The 16,919-nt window shown below is 43.5% G+C and overlaps 1 protein-coding gene across 2 annotated transcripts in view; it reads right to left on the reverse strand.

Moving 5' to 3' along the window:
• LOC141154843 (interleukin-13 receptor subunit alpha-1-like) overlaps nucleotides 1-16,919 on the reverse strand; it is a 103,032-nt gene that overhangs the window by 43,575 nt on the left and 42,538 nt on the right. For both annotated transcript variants that reach the window (XM_073641335.1, XM_073641334.1), the window contains exons 2-3: nucleotides 4,767-4,903; nucleotides 1,926-2,073 (exon numbers count right to left, since the gene is read on the reverse strand). In XM_073641335.1, coding sequence (XP_073497436.1) covers nucleotides 1,926-2,073; nucleotides 4,767-4,868 — 250 coding nt within the window. In that variant the 5' untranslated portion in view covers nucleotides 4,869-4,903. The remainder of the gene's footprint in view (nucleotides 1-1,925; nucleotides 2,074-4,766; nucleotides 4,904-16,919) is intronic.

Raw genomic sequence — 16,919 nt, forward strand, 5'->3', positions numbered from 1 at the left:
GGCGGCCAAAATAAGAGCTGAGAGAGGAGTGGTCGGATTTAAATTTGGGAGGCTGGAAGAAAAAATATCACTGTATGCCGATGACATCCTGTTATTTCTGGAAAATGCAGGAGAGGCATTGGGGTGCACGATGGATGTAATTAAACACTTTGGGAGCATTTCGGGACTGGAGATAAACTGGCACAAGTCTTATGTCATGGCTGTAGATAGACCAATAAAAGCGGAGGAGATAGATGAGAGGGGGAAGCAGCTCCAGCTGGTTTCACAATTTAAATACCTTGGGATATGGGTGGCGCTTCCATTGACACGATTCACGGATCTGAATTTAGTTCCTCTGCTAGAGAAATTTAAAAAGAAAATAGGCGCATGGTGCCAATTGGCTTTGACGGTGACGGGTAGAACTAACCTGATTAAGATGGTCCTTATGCCACAACTAATGTACGTTTTGCACAACTCACCGATATGGCTACCAAAAAAACGGTTTCAGGTATTGATTCTATCTTCAGATCCTTGATATGGGGCAAGAGGCAGGCAAGGATTAAATTGGGAACGCTGCAAAATGGGAAGGAGGAGGGAGGATTGGCCGCACCCAATCCCTGGGTCTATTTCTTGGCAGTACAGGGCCAGCATGTCAGGAGATGGAGAGAACCCGATTGTGGAGGGGCAGCTTGCCGGGTGCTGGTACATGTGTCGGGGAGACGCCCACTGGTCCAGGCGTTAGAGGATGGTACCTTTAAGAAATTGGGAGCAATATATCCTACCTTAGGCTTGACTCAGAAGGTATGGGACACTATTAAAAAGATCAGGGGGGTGGACGGGCTGACTAAGTACTCACCGGTGTTGGGCAATGAACATCTGCCGGAACTTAATAAGCTGTGTCAAATGGGCAATTGGAAGGCGCAAGGAGTGAGATATGTGTGCCAGCTGCAGAGTGGAACGGACCTGAAGACCTTTGAGAAATTGAGAGAAGAATTTGATTTGCCTTTGGTATGGGGATTTCAATACTATAGGCTTCGACATGCTTGGAGGGCACAGTGTGGATTGGGAGCCATGACGGTTCAGGGTGACATTGTACTAGACTCTGTATGTATGAAGGGAGGGACGAGGGGAGTCATATCGAGCTTATACCATGACCTACTGCACTCCTATCTGGGGGGAAATCACTTCATTGCAAAGAGTAAATGGGAAAGGGAGGTGGGTACCCTCACAACAGAACAATGGGAGGCAATTCTAGAATATGTCCCGAAGATCTCTCTAAGCGAGCAGGCACGGATCTCCCAATTATACATAATACATAGGACATACAAAACACCGCTGCGCCTGTACAAGGCGGGCTTGAGGGGAGATTCCAGTTGCCCTAGATGTGGCACGGACCAGGCCGGACTGCTACACATGCTATGGTCATGCCCGCGGCTAGTGGCTTATTGGTTGGTCGTTGTTAACAAAATTGAGAGGGCTTATACATGTACAATTGACAGAAACCCGGTGCTGTGTGTTTTGGGGGAGGTGGATGGAATACCTGTCTCAGAACATTACAAAGTGGCGATAGCGCGATTGCTATATGTGGCACGCAAACTAATAGCACGAAAATGGACAGATTCGGAACCCCCCACTAGGAGGGAATTTATTGCTCAGACACGTACGGTAATGCATTTAGAGGAAAGCATTTACAGGCGGAGGCATGGAGAGAGAACTTTTGGGAAAATATGGTCCGCATGGATGGCGGTAATATGATTGTCAATGTTCCCAGGTATGCCCGGCATAAGGAGTATTGGCGAGAGGGGGGAGGGGGGAGAGGGTTTTGACTGTATTACTACACGTTATGTGAATTGTTATATGTATATTGATAACTGTTTGCTGTAAATTTTTGAAACCTAAATAAAAATAATTGGTTTAAAAAAAAAAAATAAAAAATACTTTGTTACCTGAAGCCAGTGGAGATGTGAACCGCTTCACTTCACTTGTCCTATTGTCACATTCAGTAGAAATCCTTAAAGTGAGGTCTTTGTTTAAATCAATTCTATTATTAAAAGACCTCGTATAATAAGGATTTTTATCTTTCCCTCCAAGAGGCTGAAAAATATTACAAAAGAAAGGGAAAAAAAACATTTTTTTTATCTATATAATCTACAAGAAATATTTACTATAGTTAAAACTAGAGGGAGCAGAAAGTTTTGCATGACTATGGTCTAGTGGCCATGTCAGTAGTCTGAGACCAGCGAACCAGAGCCCTGTGAGCCTCATTCTACTTGCAACATTCGTAGCATGTCTTTGGATTACTGGGCCACTGCAAGGTCATGTGTGCATTGCTCTGCAACGTAATGACAAGTTGGCGATCTACTAGTCAAAAGAGGTGCCTGGGATGGTGCAGGTAGGAAGAGGTTCACTGTGCTTCAGTCCGGTGGCCATGGACTACTGATGTTGCTGTTGGACCAGAATCCTGAGAATCTTTCTGGTCAACTAAATAGAAAACCTTAATTTTATATAAAAGTCTTCATGTGTCCATGCGACAATTAAGTTAAGGAAAAAGTAACAATTAGAAATAAAAGTGACACTAAAGTAGAGAAACTGTGCAGGGTATAGTGTAATACTTTCATTGGACCAACAAAATAAGATTACAAGGCTACGCATTTCAGCATCATACCGATGCCTTCTTCAGGCCAATCATCTCTTTCAAAGACTAGTTCAGCAATACCTTTACATTGCCATTCTGTTTCAATGTTACTGAGAAATCACTGTTTAAATTGATAGGCAAATGAGGCAGAAGGACTATGGTAGATCTGACGCCTCTGTCACTCCAGTTCTATTCCCTGCCCAGTGCCTCCTCCTCCTCCTGCTTGACTGACTGTTCCTTTGCCTGAAGTCATAAAGCATAAAGGCTGTCAGTCAAGCAGGAGGAGGCAACGCTGGGCTGGGAATAGAGTGACAGATGCTTCGGATCTACAAATAGATCTTCAGCCTCATTTGCATGTCAATTTAAACGTGCATTTCTCAATAATGGAGGAATGGACTGGCCATGTAAAGGTATTGCTGGACTTGTCTTTGAAAGAGATGATGGCCTGAAGAAGGAGTTGGTAAAACGCTGAAACACATAGGCTTGTAATCTTATTTTGGTGATCCAGTAAATGAGCTAAACTATGTCATAGACTGATTTTCTTCTTCAGTGGCGCTATTATTCCCATTTTTTACTTTTTCTTTAACTACATTCCTATGAGACAGTAGTGCTCTGCCTAATGCGTGTGGATGGTAACAGCAGCAGCTGAGAGTCTATGGACAAAGCATTAAAACAGAGTTGTGCCCGATAGTAACATATCTCTTCAAGGTGAGCATACCAATGTAAGAACCTGAATTTGCCTGATTGCTGAGGCTTAACGAGAGATTCTACTCTATGGATCGCCCGGTTTCTTTTTTCCTTTTCTTCTCTAGCTACATCTTGAATTTAGTTTTGGGACCTACACTGTAAAAGGGGCATTGGAAAGCAAGAGAGGATTCAAAGGCGGTTAACTAGATTTGTTAACTGGGATGGAATGCGGCTTATAATCAGGGGTTCAAAAAAATTGGGCATGTACTGGTTAAATAAAAAAACAGCCTCTAGAGAAATCTCACTTACATGGTATCAGTACAAAGAACTGGCACATGATGTATTCCTTCCATGTAGGAGACATTCATTAAGTTAGGAGAAAAAAATATTTCAGATATCTATATATGAAAGGGTTCTTTACAGTTAGGCTGTGTTCACACATCATGTTTTTTTCTGCGTTTATTTTCTGAAGCAAAACTTGATCTCTTTCCAGGAGGTTGTTCAGGATTTTTGTTGCTGTTTTCTTTCTTGCTTTTTTTTGGTGCATGTTTTTCACTGTCCTTTTGTCTCTGTTATGCATGTACATAAGGTTTAGTGAAAAAAAAAATCTCATTTTAGGCACAAAAAAACGCTGAATGAAGTGAAATGCTCTATCTTGCAAAAAAAACATGCAGAGCAAAAAATCCTGAACAAAAAAAAAAAACAAAACATGATGTGTGCATGAAATTTCTGGAATCTTATAGACTTTGCTGGTACTGCAAAACACAGCTGAAAATTTGCATCAAAAAAGGCTGAAAAAAACATGATGTGTGAACATAGCCTTAGTAGTTAGACCATGCAATGTCTGATTGTGAGAGTGAATACATTTGATAAAAGAAGCTTGAACTGGACTGGGTTTGCGCATACATTACATATACTTAATAGAAAACTTGTAACAATTGCACTTTCTCAAGCAGAACAAAAATAAACAAGTGCCGAAATATGGTTTTTGTGAGCTAACTTTAGCCAGCACTGTACAGCTTCCTGTGTACCTATAGCAGAACCTTGAACGGAAATACCACTTAACTCAACTTATCTGTTTTGTCTATACAATCAAAGGAAAACCTACTGTATTTTGCAAAATGAGCTGTTATCAGAGATATCCGGTTTCTAGCAATGCCATTGAACCCAAATATAAAATCAAAGCTACACATGACTTGCGTGAAAATCAGAATGTTGCTGCTTTTGAGTCCATCCGAGTGATCATTATTGAAATATCGCTGTTCTTTTTTTTTTGCTGGGCGTTCTAATTCTGTTTTTAGCATGTTTTTCTTTTTGCATAGCCCTTTTGGTAACACCGGTTTTATGGGTGAAATACTTTTGGGAATTGTTAATTATTGAAATGCTCATTAAATGTTTTAATTTTAAATATAATAAAGGCAAATAAAAAGCAAACACAGAAAGACAAGAGAAGATTAAAGTTTACCGTATATGCAGGTATCAAAATCTCAGCTTTGTACTTTAATGGGCAGTTTGCGATGTTATTAATTGGTGTCCATCTCCAAAATAAACAAAAGTTTCCATTCATTCCAAACGTTATGTTGATTGGAGGGTGATGTTGCCCTGTGTGATAAAGTAATGATAGTTAGCAAATCACCACATTTGTTGTAGCTGAAAAAAATAATAATTTCAATTTTATAAACAAGTATATGAAACAAGGTGAATCTATGGCTATGTTCACACTAGGCATTTTTCAAGCATTTTTTAAATGCATTATTTATGCAAATTTTCAGCTGCGTTTTACAGTACTAGCAAAGTCTGAGATTTCAGAAATTTTATGCATACAGATTGGCTTTTTTGTCCTCAGTATTCTGTGCTTTGCATGTTTTTTTGCACAATAGAGCATGTCACTTTTTTCAGCATTTTTTGGTGGAAAAAAAACACAAAAAAAGCATAGTGTGAACGTTTTGCTGTGTTTTAGTGAAAAATAGCAAGTACAGCAGTATGTGAAACCCATTTATTTTTGTGATTTTCCCAAGTTTACCATCTTGTCTTGGACACCTGAGATGGCAGTTTGCATTAGTACAGTTCAATTAAATTAGTGATGCGTACAAAGTAAACCCTGGCTGACAAAGGTGTGAGATTGAACAATACCTGTTGCTGACCAAGGTGTGTAATTGAACAATGCCTGAGCAATTCAATGGCCTACCAAGGTGTGAAAGTAACCAGTGTCCTACAGGTACATCTTTACTTACTTTTCAGCCCTGCTTCTCTTTCCAAGTGCAGGGACACTTTATTGGCCTTTATTGGCCTTAGGCATATTATAGAGATTGCCATTAGCTGATTATTTATGCACCGGCAATTTTCATGATTGCTTGCCACATGATATATTGTATTGAAACATTGCTGTGTAAGTACTTGGGATATATTGATACTTCTTTATCCTGACCAGGGTGTTGTTCTGTTAACGCATTAGCTGGGCTTGTTAGGGCATTATCTCAGCTAGTCCCTCACATCAGAGGTATCTGATTTTTAATGTGTGTTATTATTTTGATATAATAAAATTTATTACTTTCGTATATCATTATTGAAGTGTTCATGTTTTGATTACCTTACTACTGATGTGGTTATATGGGAATCAATGTTGATAGTGAATATATATGGACCTACATCGATTGATCTACTAGTGTGAACAAAGCCTAAGGCAATACTTACCAGGATGGGGAAATTTACCAGTATGTGCTGCATTTCCCACCCTAGGCTTATACTCCAGTCAATACGTTTTCCCAGTTTTTTGTGGTAAAATTAGGTGCCTTGGCTTATACTCGCGTAGGCTTATACTCGAGTATATACAGTAAATAAAAATATCATGGGTGTTTTCCAAGTTTCTGTTACCCACCAGCTAGTTAAAAATGGACATTACACTGATGCCATCATGCAATCAATTGAAATGGGCAAATTCCGTTGGCGGATTTTTTTCACACGGATCATTTGCGTGAATGGGGGTACATTAAAACTACAACTGCGGTTAATCTTTCACTACATGACTGAGGTTTCCATTTGTCAAAGGCTAATTTTTTTTAATTGCTTCTATCGGAAACTTTGACAAAATAGAAAAGCAATAACAGTATCATATCACAGCAGTTTATATTATATTTTTAGATGTTGTGGCTAGCTGCCACCAAAAGAGATCAAAAATTTAGAGATCTGAGAAGAGTTCCTACAATACAAAAAAAAGCAGATAAATAGTATAAAATATTGTTTAAATTATAATATAAACTTCAGAGAAATATTTCATCGAAATTCACAAACCAACTGCTGTCCTCTCCTACAATCACAAAAAAAAGATGAAGATACTGGAGATACTTTGGCCCACCATTCTCTCCATTATAGGAAAGAAGACTGGTAAAACCATCGCCACGTTCACCAACCATTGCTAAGACTGTGCTAGCTGTAAAGAAGATGAGCCATTTCCAAAGTCACACCATCAATGAACTAGCCTGGGCTAGGGCTTCCCCTACAGGGGCCCTATTGCATGTGGACTTCTGATCAAGGAAAGAATGACTAAACATCTCTCTGTGATCATTCTTAATGTTAAATCAATTATTTCAGGAGGATTGGCCAATTACTCATGTGTATAGAGGACTTCCGACTATCCCCAATGTCAGAAGTAGGAAAAAATGACTGGGAAGACTGAGTTTTAACTGATCCTTTGTTCCCATGGAGGTCTGGAAGTTTATGCTAATCTCCCAATTAATAAAAACATGGATAGGTATATGGGATAGCCAAATGTATACCTATAGGCCAGAGCCATTTAACAAACATGGGCACCTTAAGACAACTTAGACTACAGCATATTTCTGGTTGAACGATGGTTTAGCAAACCAACGTTTAATTAACGGTCATAGTGTCGACAAGGCTGTACACTCTTTAGTCCATATTACCCTTTACAGTCGTTCAACAAGGTCATACATGTTTGTTCACCAGGCGGCATATGAACAATCTTTCTGGGAAGATCATTCATGGACGATTGATCTTTCTATGGACAAAAGATCTTTTGATTTTCGACCACATAATTCAAACATGGTTAACTTCACTTCAATTGATGACAGTCTCCAATCGTTCTTTCTTAAGCTTTTACCAAACAAAAAATAGTTTTGGCTGAAATTATTAATTTTCATCAAGTTTAATCAACTAAATAATATGTATGGGGGTTCAAGTCTTCAGATGCACAAGCAGAAAGATTTGTCTACCAGGAGGGAGGTCATATTACAACACAACACAGCTTAGATTAGAATGTCAGATGTTCTTGGCAAGAAGGTAGGAAATAATCTAGAGATTTTGTGTCTTTAACCGTGGGTCAAAGTAGAAGGCAAAGACACAGAGCGGCCAATAGTAAATTAGCTGTTGAGTAAAACAATGCATAAAAATAATATTGTTCTATACTAAAAAAAAATAATAATTAAAAAAACAAACAAAAAAAAAAACAATAGCAACATTTTCCCTGATTTACCTTCTTTGGAAAACTTTCTTTATAATACTACACTTAATGTACAGTATTTACTATGGTAGAGCAAAAGGGAAAAAAGATAAAGGCTTATGCCCTTAAGTCTCTTTCTGGGGGTCAACTTGCTGCAACAGCAAAATCCCCCCACTATTCTGTTTGCATAGGAGAACACTTCTTGTGCGGCGTTTGTGACACGTGATGCTGGCGCCCAATCAGCACTAGCATCAATGTTCCCGCCTCCTGTCGAATTGAACATGAAGAGGAAGTCAGAGATCGGCTGCAGCCCGGACTTCCTCTTCATGTTCGATTTGTCCGAAGGCGGGGACAGTGACGCCAACGCTGATTGGCCGCTGGGATCACATGTCACAACAATAGCATGGCAGCCCCGGAATCGCGAGTGATGACATCGCTGGAAAGACACCGGAACGGAAGGGGAGTATAAGCTTTTTTATTTTATCGGGGCCAAACATTTAGATCAAGAAAGGTTCCTAATAGTGGACAACCCCTTTAACACATACTCACTACATTACAGACTCATATACACAGGCTTAGTGAAAAAAAATCTTCATGGAAGTGCTGCTTTAAAGGGACTCTGTATGAACAGAATGACTGTTCAAACAAAGTACAGGCGCCCGATGCTTCATGGCGTGGCCAATCATATAATTACACCTTCCCACCTGCTTGTTTTCCTTCTATCTCCACCCTTCTCTGGCTCTATTAAGTCATAGCTGTCAATCAAAGAAGAGGAAGGGGGGTGCAAAGGTGTAGCTAAATATTTGGCCACGCCATGATACACCAGAGAGCGCCGCTGCTAGACATTTGGTAACGACTAGTGTTGAGCGATACCTTCCGATATCAGGAAATATCGTATCGGATTGGATCGGACCGATACCCAAAAAGTATCGGATATCGCCGATTCCGATACCGGAAACCAATGCAAGTCAATGGGACACAAATATCGGAATGAAAATAAACCCTTTCTTTCCTTGTAGGTTAATTCGACATGAAGTAAAACAACTAAGAATAATGTAGAATGTATTACGCGAAAAGCCGGCAATTCAGCAGCGGCATTCACCGGTACCCGACAATTTACAACAGAAAGAATAGAGCTTCACACATAGATTAGATAGATAGAAACATGTCAGTCACATATATATGAAGTACAGTGACAGTGTTGCTTACTGTACTTGTCATTTAGTGTAAAGGATTTATTAAAAAAAATAATAGTGTTTTCATGCACTGTCTCTTTAAAAAAAGCCGGCCGGCAATTCAGCAGCGGTACCCGACAATTTACAACAGAAAGAATAGAGCATCACACATAGATTAGATAGATAGAAACATGTCAGTCACATATATAATAAGTACAGCGACAGTGTTGCTTACTGTACTTGTCATTTAGTGTTAAAATAAAGGATTTATTTAAAAAAAAATTGGCGTGGGGTTCCCCGTAATTATAGTCTCTAGCGGAGGTTAAGCAGACGGCTGGGGTAGATGTTTGAAGCCTGGGAAGGGGGTAATACCCATGGAGCTTCCCAGGCTACTAATATCAGCCCCCAGCTGAAAACCTAGCCTTTACTAGCTATTAAAATGGGGGACCCCCCCCAAAAAATGACGTGGGGTCCCCCCTAATTTAATAGCTAGCAAAGGCTAGGCAGACAGCTGGGGGCTGATATTAATAGCCCAGGAAGGGTGCCATGAATATTGGCCCCCTCCCAGGCTAGAAACACCAGCTCCAGAAATGGCGCATCCATAGGATGCGCCAATTCTGGCACTTAGCCTCGCTCTTCCCACTACCCTGTAGCGGTGGCAGTGGGGTAATAGGGCTGGGGTTGATGTCAGCTTATAATGCCAGCTGACATCAAGCCCAGGTTAGTAATGGAGAGGCGTCTATAAGACACCCCCATTACTAACCCCATAGTCAAAGTTAAAAAAAAACACAAACACCCAGAATAAAGTCCTTTAATTGAAATAAAGACACAATTCTTTATTGTTCTAAATTAAACCATACTCACCGTCACGCCCATTCTAGCTGAAGCCAACGATCTCCAGCAATAAAAGAAAAATAATAAAGCAACCTCATCCTTGCCTTTCCATGGTTCCCACGACAGCTTCAGCTCTGCTACATCGAGATGACAGGCTGGACCGCAGCAGAACGCTGCCATCCAGCCTGTCATCCCGCAGACACTGAGAAGCGCAGGCATGCTTGCGCTCCTCAGTGTCTCGCTGTGACGGCATAAAGATGAGCCGAGGTCATGTCCAATGAACTCGGCTCACCTCATGCACGTCACTGACAGCGTGGGAAAATTCTCCTGCACTCAGCGCATGCGCAGGAGAATTTTCCCACGCTGTCAGTGACGTGCATGAGGTCAGCTGAGTTCATTGGACATGAACTCGACTCATCTGGATGCCGTCACAGCCAGACACTGAGGAGCGCAAGTATGCCTGCGCTTCTCAGTGTCCGCGGGATGACAGGCTGGATGGCAGCGTTCTGCTGCAGTCCAGCCTGTCATCTCGATGTAGCAGAGCTGAAGCTGTCGTGGGAACCATGGAAAGGTAAGGATGATGTTGCTTTATTATTTTTCTTTTATTGCAGGAGATCGTTGGCTTCAGCTGGAATGGGCGTGATGGTAAGTATGGTTTAATTTAGAACAATAAAGAATTGTGTGTTTATTTCAATTAAAGGACTTTATTCTGGGTGTTGTGTTTTTTTTAAATACTTTACTAGAAATTCATGGTGGTCATGTCTAATATTGGCGTGACCCCATGAATTTCAGGCTTAGGGCCAGCTGATAATGCCAAGCTGGCCCTAACCCCTTTATTACCCAGTGAGCCACCGCACCAGGGCCCTGGATGAGTTGGGTACAGCGCCAGAAGATGGCGCTTCTATGAACGCGCCATTTTCCGGGGTGGCTGCGGACTGCAATTTGCAGCGGGGGTGGCCCAGAAAGCTTGGGCCTCCCTGCGCTGCAGATTCCAGCCCCCAGCTGCCTAGTTGTACCTGGCTGGACACAAAAACAGGGCGAAGCCCCACGTCAATTTTTTTTTAATTATTTCATGAAATAATTTAAAAAACAAAGGGCTTCCCTATATTGTTGTGTCCGGCCAGGTACAAATAGGCAGCTGGTGGTTGGGGGCAGCCCGTTCCAGCCTGCTGTACCTGGCTGGACACAAATATAGTGCGAAGCCCCACGTCAATTTTTTTAAAATTATTTCATGAAATAATTAAAAAAAAAAAGGGCTTCCCTATATTGTTGTGTCCGGCCAGGTACAAATAGGCAGCTGGGAGTTGGGGGCAGCCCGTTCCTGGATGCTGTACCTGGCTGGCATACAAAAATATGGCAAAGCCCACGTCAAAATTTTTGGGAAAAATTAATTAAAAAATAAATAATAATTTAGGGACTGCATCTTTATTAACCCCTCAAGTGTCATTTAGTGTTAAAATAAAGGATTTATTAAAAATAAAATTGGTGTGGGATCCCCCATAATTTTAGTCTCTAGCGGAGGTTAAGCAGACGGCTGGGGCAGATGTTTGAAGCCTGGGAAGGGGGTAATACCCACGGAGCTTCCTAGGCTACTAATATCAGCCCCCAGCTGAATACCTAGCCTTTACTAGCTATTAAAATGGGAGACCCCCCCAAAAAATGACGTGGGGTCCCCCCTATTTTAATAGCTAGCAAAGGCTAGGCAGACAGCTGGGGGCTGATATTAATAACCCAGGAAGGGTGCCATGAATATTGGCCCCCTCCCAGGCTAGAAACACCAGCTGTCAGCCGCCCCAGAAATGGCGCATCCATAGGATGCGCCAATTCTGGCACTTAGCCTCGCTCTTCCACACTGCCCTGGTGCGGTGGCAGGGGGTAATAGTGGTGGGGTTCATGTCAGCGCCAGCTGCCATGAAGCCCAGGTTAGTAATGATGGACGTCTATAAGACACCCCCATTACTAACCTACAAAGTGTTAAAAAGAAAAAACACACTACACCCAGAAAAAAATAATTTATTTGAAATAAAACACACCATTTTATTTAATTCTTAGTTTACTAAAAAAAAATAGTTACCTGTCCACGTTCCTGCGCTGATCTCCCATGCACAGCTGTCACATCTGGAGATGGTGACAGCTGTGAATGGCTGCTGTAAGCTCACACTGCCGGGAACACGTCCGCTCCCGGCAGCGGGAGCCACTGACTGAGGTCAGTGCATTCAGTCAGCGCAGCTCCGGTGACCTCCTTTACGGCACTGCTGTACCGTGGGAATTTCTCACGGTACAGCGGGGCCGTAAAGCAGCTAACCGGAGCAGCGCTGCCTGAACTCCGGCGAACCCGCTTATGCAATGACGGGCCTGCTTTACGGCCCCGTCATTCTAGCGCCGGCAGCGGTTCAGAGCGGTCACATTCTATGTGGCTGCTCTAAACTGGAGATCATCGTGGGACACTCGTGGACTACTACGGAGGGGTAAGGATAAGGTTGTGGTTTATTATTTTATATTTTATTACAGGAGATCGATGGCTTCGGGGAATTAGGTGTCTAGGTGAGTATAGGTGTAGTTTTTTATTTTTTACTTTATTTTAGGTGGCGATCGGCGGGGACAGGTAATGTATAAACTAATTTATTTTAGGTAACCACTGGCCACCAATGAAATGTATTTAAAATTTATTGGGGACCCAAAAAAAAAAAATATGGGGGCCTAAAAAAATAAAACATGTATAGGGCCAAAATAACATATGGGGCAGTTTAAATAGCAGGATCAGGCTGATGGGAACTACTGCTCCCATCAAGCTGATCCTGCTGGCACAAGTGGACGGGGGACAGACATAGGCCGATGAGAGTAGTAGTGTCACATCGGCCTATGTTTGCCTGCACGCACAGACACCGCGCACACCCGCAGACATCGCACAGACACCACACAGACACCGCACACACCAATCATGACGGGTCTGATGGTGTGGGAGGTGATGCTGACCTGTGCGGCTGTGGGAAAGTTCATGTGAGTTCATGCAGTCAAGCATGAACTCACATGAACCCTCTGAGGGCACCGCGGCTACTTCAAATGAACAGCTGATCGGCATCACCTGATACCTCAGCTGTTCATTTGAAATAACCGGCGGGAAAGCGCAGCACAGAACGGGAAAGCCGGCGGTGAAGTCTTTTCACTGCCGGCTTCCCCGCCCGGGTCCTTCGCTCCCCGCTCTTTGGTGCTGCGCTCCCCGCCCGGTCTTAACTTACGATCGGGATGGGAGGTGGCGAGGGGAGCGGAGGATCGGGGTAGGAGGCTGCGGGGAAGCAGTATGGGGCTGTGTGATTGTTTAAAAGCCGGCGGCTTTTTACCGCCCACCGGCTTTTAAACAATCAGGAGAATTCTCTCACGCTAGGATGGCATTCTGACGACAGGCTGGATCTCAGCTGAGCGCTGCCACCCAGCTTGTCATCCTTCAGAGACACTGCAGAGCGCACGCATTATGGGAACTTCCGATTCCGGTATTCGATATTCTAAAAGTATCGGAATTAAGTATCGGAATTCCGATACTGAAATATCGGGTATCGGCCGATATTCGCGGTATCGGAATGCTCAACACTAGTGACGACATATCTATTGACGAATACATTACGATCAGCAGTCTGAAATCGAACATGCTGGATCAATCTTTCCCGTGACAATCAATTGTCCGGGGCTCCCATACACATTAGACTGCCATGTCAAACTGGTTGATATCGGCGGCTTAGGCTGACATTAGTTTAAAGTGTATGGGGGGCTTTACACATGAGCCTTCATCAAGTAGATGTATGTACTGAATGTACCCAACAAAAGCTCATTTTCAAGAGCCAAAGTGCGTTCCAAATACTACACCAATAAAACAGTTTTTCAGTCTTTTGGGGGTGTGAACATTGTCCTACAGACTTGTTCACCGTGTGCATGGCCCATGTGTTTGTATTCTTCTCAAAATCCCTGATAATCAGGATAACTTCTTCCTTCCACAGAGCATTTAATCGCGTGTAATCATGCTAAGATCAGGGATGGAGTTAGAGATTTCAGTTTGTCAAACAATAGTGACGAAGCTCCCTGAAAACGCACCATCAGGTGCAACATTCTCAGTGGAGATGTGCCCGCTTACTGCACAACATAACAAGGGTAGTATGTCTTACTACACTTAGCGCCTCTTCTACAGGACTGTGCTTCATGGCACACATCTAACCTACCACAATAGTCTCATTCATTTCTACTTTAAATCCCCCATTTAATGATGACTATGAATTTAATGTGGTGCAGTTTGTTTTCCTTTATTAGGGTGGCACATGAATGCCAGTTCAGATTAAGCGTGTTGTTTCTTGTTTCTTCTTACCTATGGCATGACAATTAGCATTTTACGTTTGGAATGCTTGCTTATACTTGTATGAACACAGTGCATACAACGCTTTATGAAGTAACCTTAGATTGTGGCAAGCTGAAATAAGACACAAGATTTACTCTAATGTAGTAGATAGTATATTACTTGGCCAAAAAGTATGTGGATCATCACACCTATCAGCTTGTTTTACAATGCACATTCAAAGCCATGGATATTAAAAAGGGTTTTCCAGGCTTAAAGAGGTTGTCCACTAATTTTACATTGATGACTTATCCTTAGGATAGGTCATCAATGTCTGATCGGCCAGCGTCCGATACCGGGCACCCCCGCCAATCAGCTGTTAACTGTGTTGGTGGCAGCCAGAAGTACTCACTTGCCAAGCTGCTCCGTCTTCTGGTAGTGGCCAGGGTTTGGTACTGCACATCTACCTCCTATTCAAATCCATAAGAAGCGGATGTGCAGTATCCTGCGGTGGCCACTATCAGAAGATGGCCAGCTCCGCAAGTGAGTACTTCCGGCTGGCGGCTGCTGATAACAGCTGATCGGCGGGGGTGCTGGATCGTAAGGATAGGAGTTTTAAGAAATAAAACTGGGTTTGACTCACCCTCCCTGGGTCCAGGGTTGAGTCTCCGCCACTGCTCCGGGTGTCTGTTTATTGTCTGCATCACTGATGTCATGTTGACAATGTTGCAGCCAATCAGTGAACTCACGTCATCTACTCAGGTAAAGCCGCTGAGTTAACTCGTTGGCTGTAGACAATAACAGACTCTAAGAGCAGTGGTGAAAACTCAGCACTGGACCCGGGGAGAATAAGTAAAGTACATTGTTTAAAAAAAAAAACAGCCCCTGAGGACATGGAGTTTATGACACTAGAAAACTTCTTTAAAAAGATATTGATGATCAATTATTAAAATAGGTCATCATTATCAGACACCCGGCACCCAACTCATCAGCTGTTTTCAGCATCAGCAAGATGTTAACAGTGAATAAAACTGGAACAGCACAGCTCCATTCACTGTCTAGTGGCCATTCTCGGGTACTGCAGCTCAATGCACAGTCCAGTGAAGAGATGAGCTGCATCACACAGGAACCGTCATTACAGAGTGAATTATATCTGCCTGCTGGAGCTGACAACATCTGATCAGCAGGGTGCCAGGGGTCAGACCACAACCAATTGGATTCATTTGACATGATTTTACTAAGTTAAAATAGCACTTATGAACCAGGCCTTCTTATCCAGACTCCACAATCAGTCTTAGGGCTCGCTCACATGAGCGTATGTCTCGGACCAATGATATTCTATGGGGCAGTTCTAATCTGCACATTCGGCATGAGAAAAAAAATCGTAGCATGCTGCGAGTGGATCCGCAAATCGGATGACACTCACCCATACAAGTCTATAGGTGCGTGTCATCCGAGTGCAGTCCGATTTCCGCAGACTCGGACAATGGAGAAAAAAAACTTTCACCCCGAAGCCTGTTTTCACCTTCGTGAGCAGGCCAATTTTTTTTAATTCTGACCAGTGCCACTTTATAAGGTAATAACTCTGGAACGCTTCAACGGATCCCACTGATTCTGAGAATGTTTTTTCGTGACATATTGTGCTTCATGATAGTGGTAACATTTCTTTGATATAACTTATGTTTATTTGGTCAGGCTATCTGGCTAAGACATATTAGTAAAACCCGGCAGGGCCTTAATTTCTTGGAGGAGGCTACAGGAAGGCAGTGGGGCGGCCTCCTCCAACTTGGGTTTTCCAGTGGCTCTTGCCACAGGTCCTTTAAAAACCCTGCAGTAAGGATTAGTGTTGTTCAGTGTTGGGACCTGCTAGGAGTATAGCAGGAAAGCTTTGCAGGCCGGTGTGTAGCTGAACCCACGCCTGGGAAGGCTCTGCACCCATCAGGCTCTAAGCGGCGCGGCTGTTGCCCATGGCAATCGTTATTTATGGACTTATGTTAACCTGGCTGCGAACCGGAGGACTTTCTATTTACCCGTAAGTTGCTGAATAAAAGCTGTTTATGTTGGACTTGCTTGGGTCACTGCCTCAGTTACTGCACGGTGTGAACACCGCCGCCTTACAGCTTGGTGGAGAATGCGGGCATTGTGACTGCGACATACCCCATCGGCAGCTGCATGACCACAATCCGTACTGCCACCTTTCAGCCTCACCCGGTGGACAAAATGGAGGCGCTGTTAAAGCAGCTGGTACTCACCCAGCAGCAGCAGCTGCAGTCTTAGCTGCAACAGCAGGAGCAGCACCAGAGTCTCCAATGGCAACAGAAGGAGCGGGAGCTACTGTACCAGAAGCAGCAAAAAACAAATGAACTGTTGCTTCAACAGACTGCTGCCCTGCGGGAAAAGGACACAACACTGATTCCGGAATGTCGAGAGGCCCGGGACAAGGTTCGCTCAGCGTTGAGAAAGAAGGGACCGGAGAATGACGCGGAAGCCTTCCTGACCGTCTACGAACGCACAGCAGAGCGGGAAAACCTACCAGCCGGCCAGTGGGCGGAAGTGAGAGCCTTGCCCGGCTGGGGGTCAATACGTACGTGAGGGCTCAGCACGTGTTTTCATGGGCCTTTGTGGAGACCCGACCTGCCCGGTCTCAGGCTTATGACCTTTTGCAGCTGGTCAAGAGGTGGCTCCAGCCTGAATCTTTGACTCCAGCCCAGATGTTGGAGAGGGTGGTAGTCCACCGGCTGGTGAGGACTCTGCCGGCCTCTATCCAACGTTGGGTGGGGCAAGGGGACCCCGGCACCCCCGACCAGGTGGTCAGCCTGATCGAGTGCT

The sequence above is a fragment of the Phyllobates terribilis genome, unplaced genomic scaffold, assembly GCF_046119375.1.
Source record: "Phyllobates terribilis strain yellow unplaced genomic scaffold, ASM4611937v1 Scaffold_7__3_contigs__length_470593459, whole genome shotgun sequence".
Lineage (NCBI taxonomy): Eukaryota > Metazoa > Chordata > Amphibia > Anura > Dendrobatidae > Phyllobates > Phyllobates terribilis.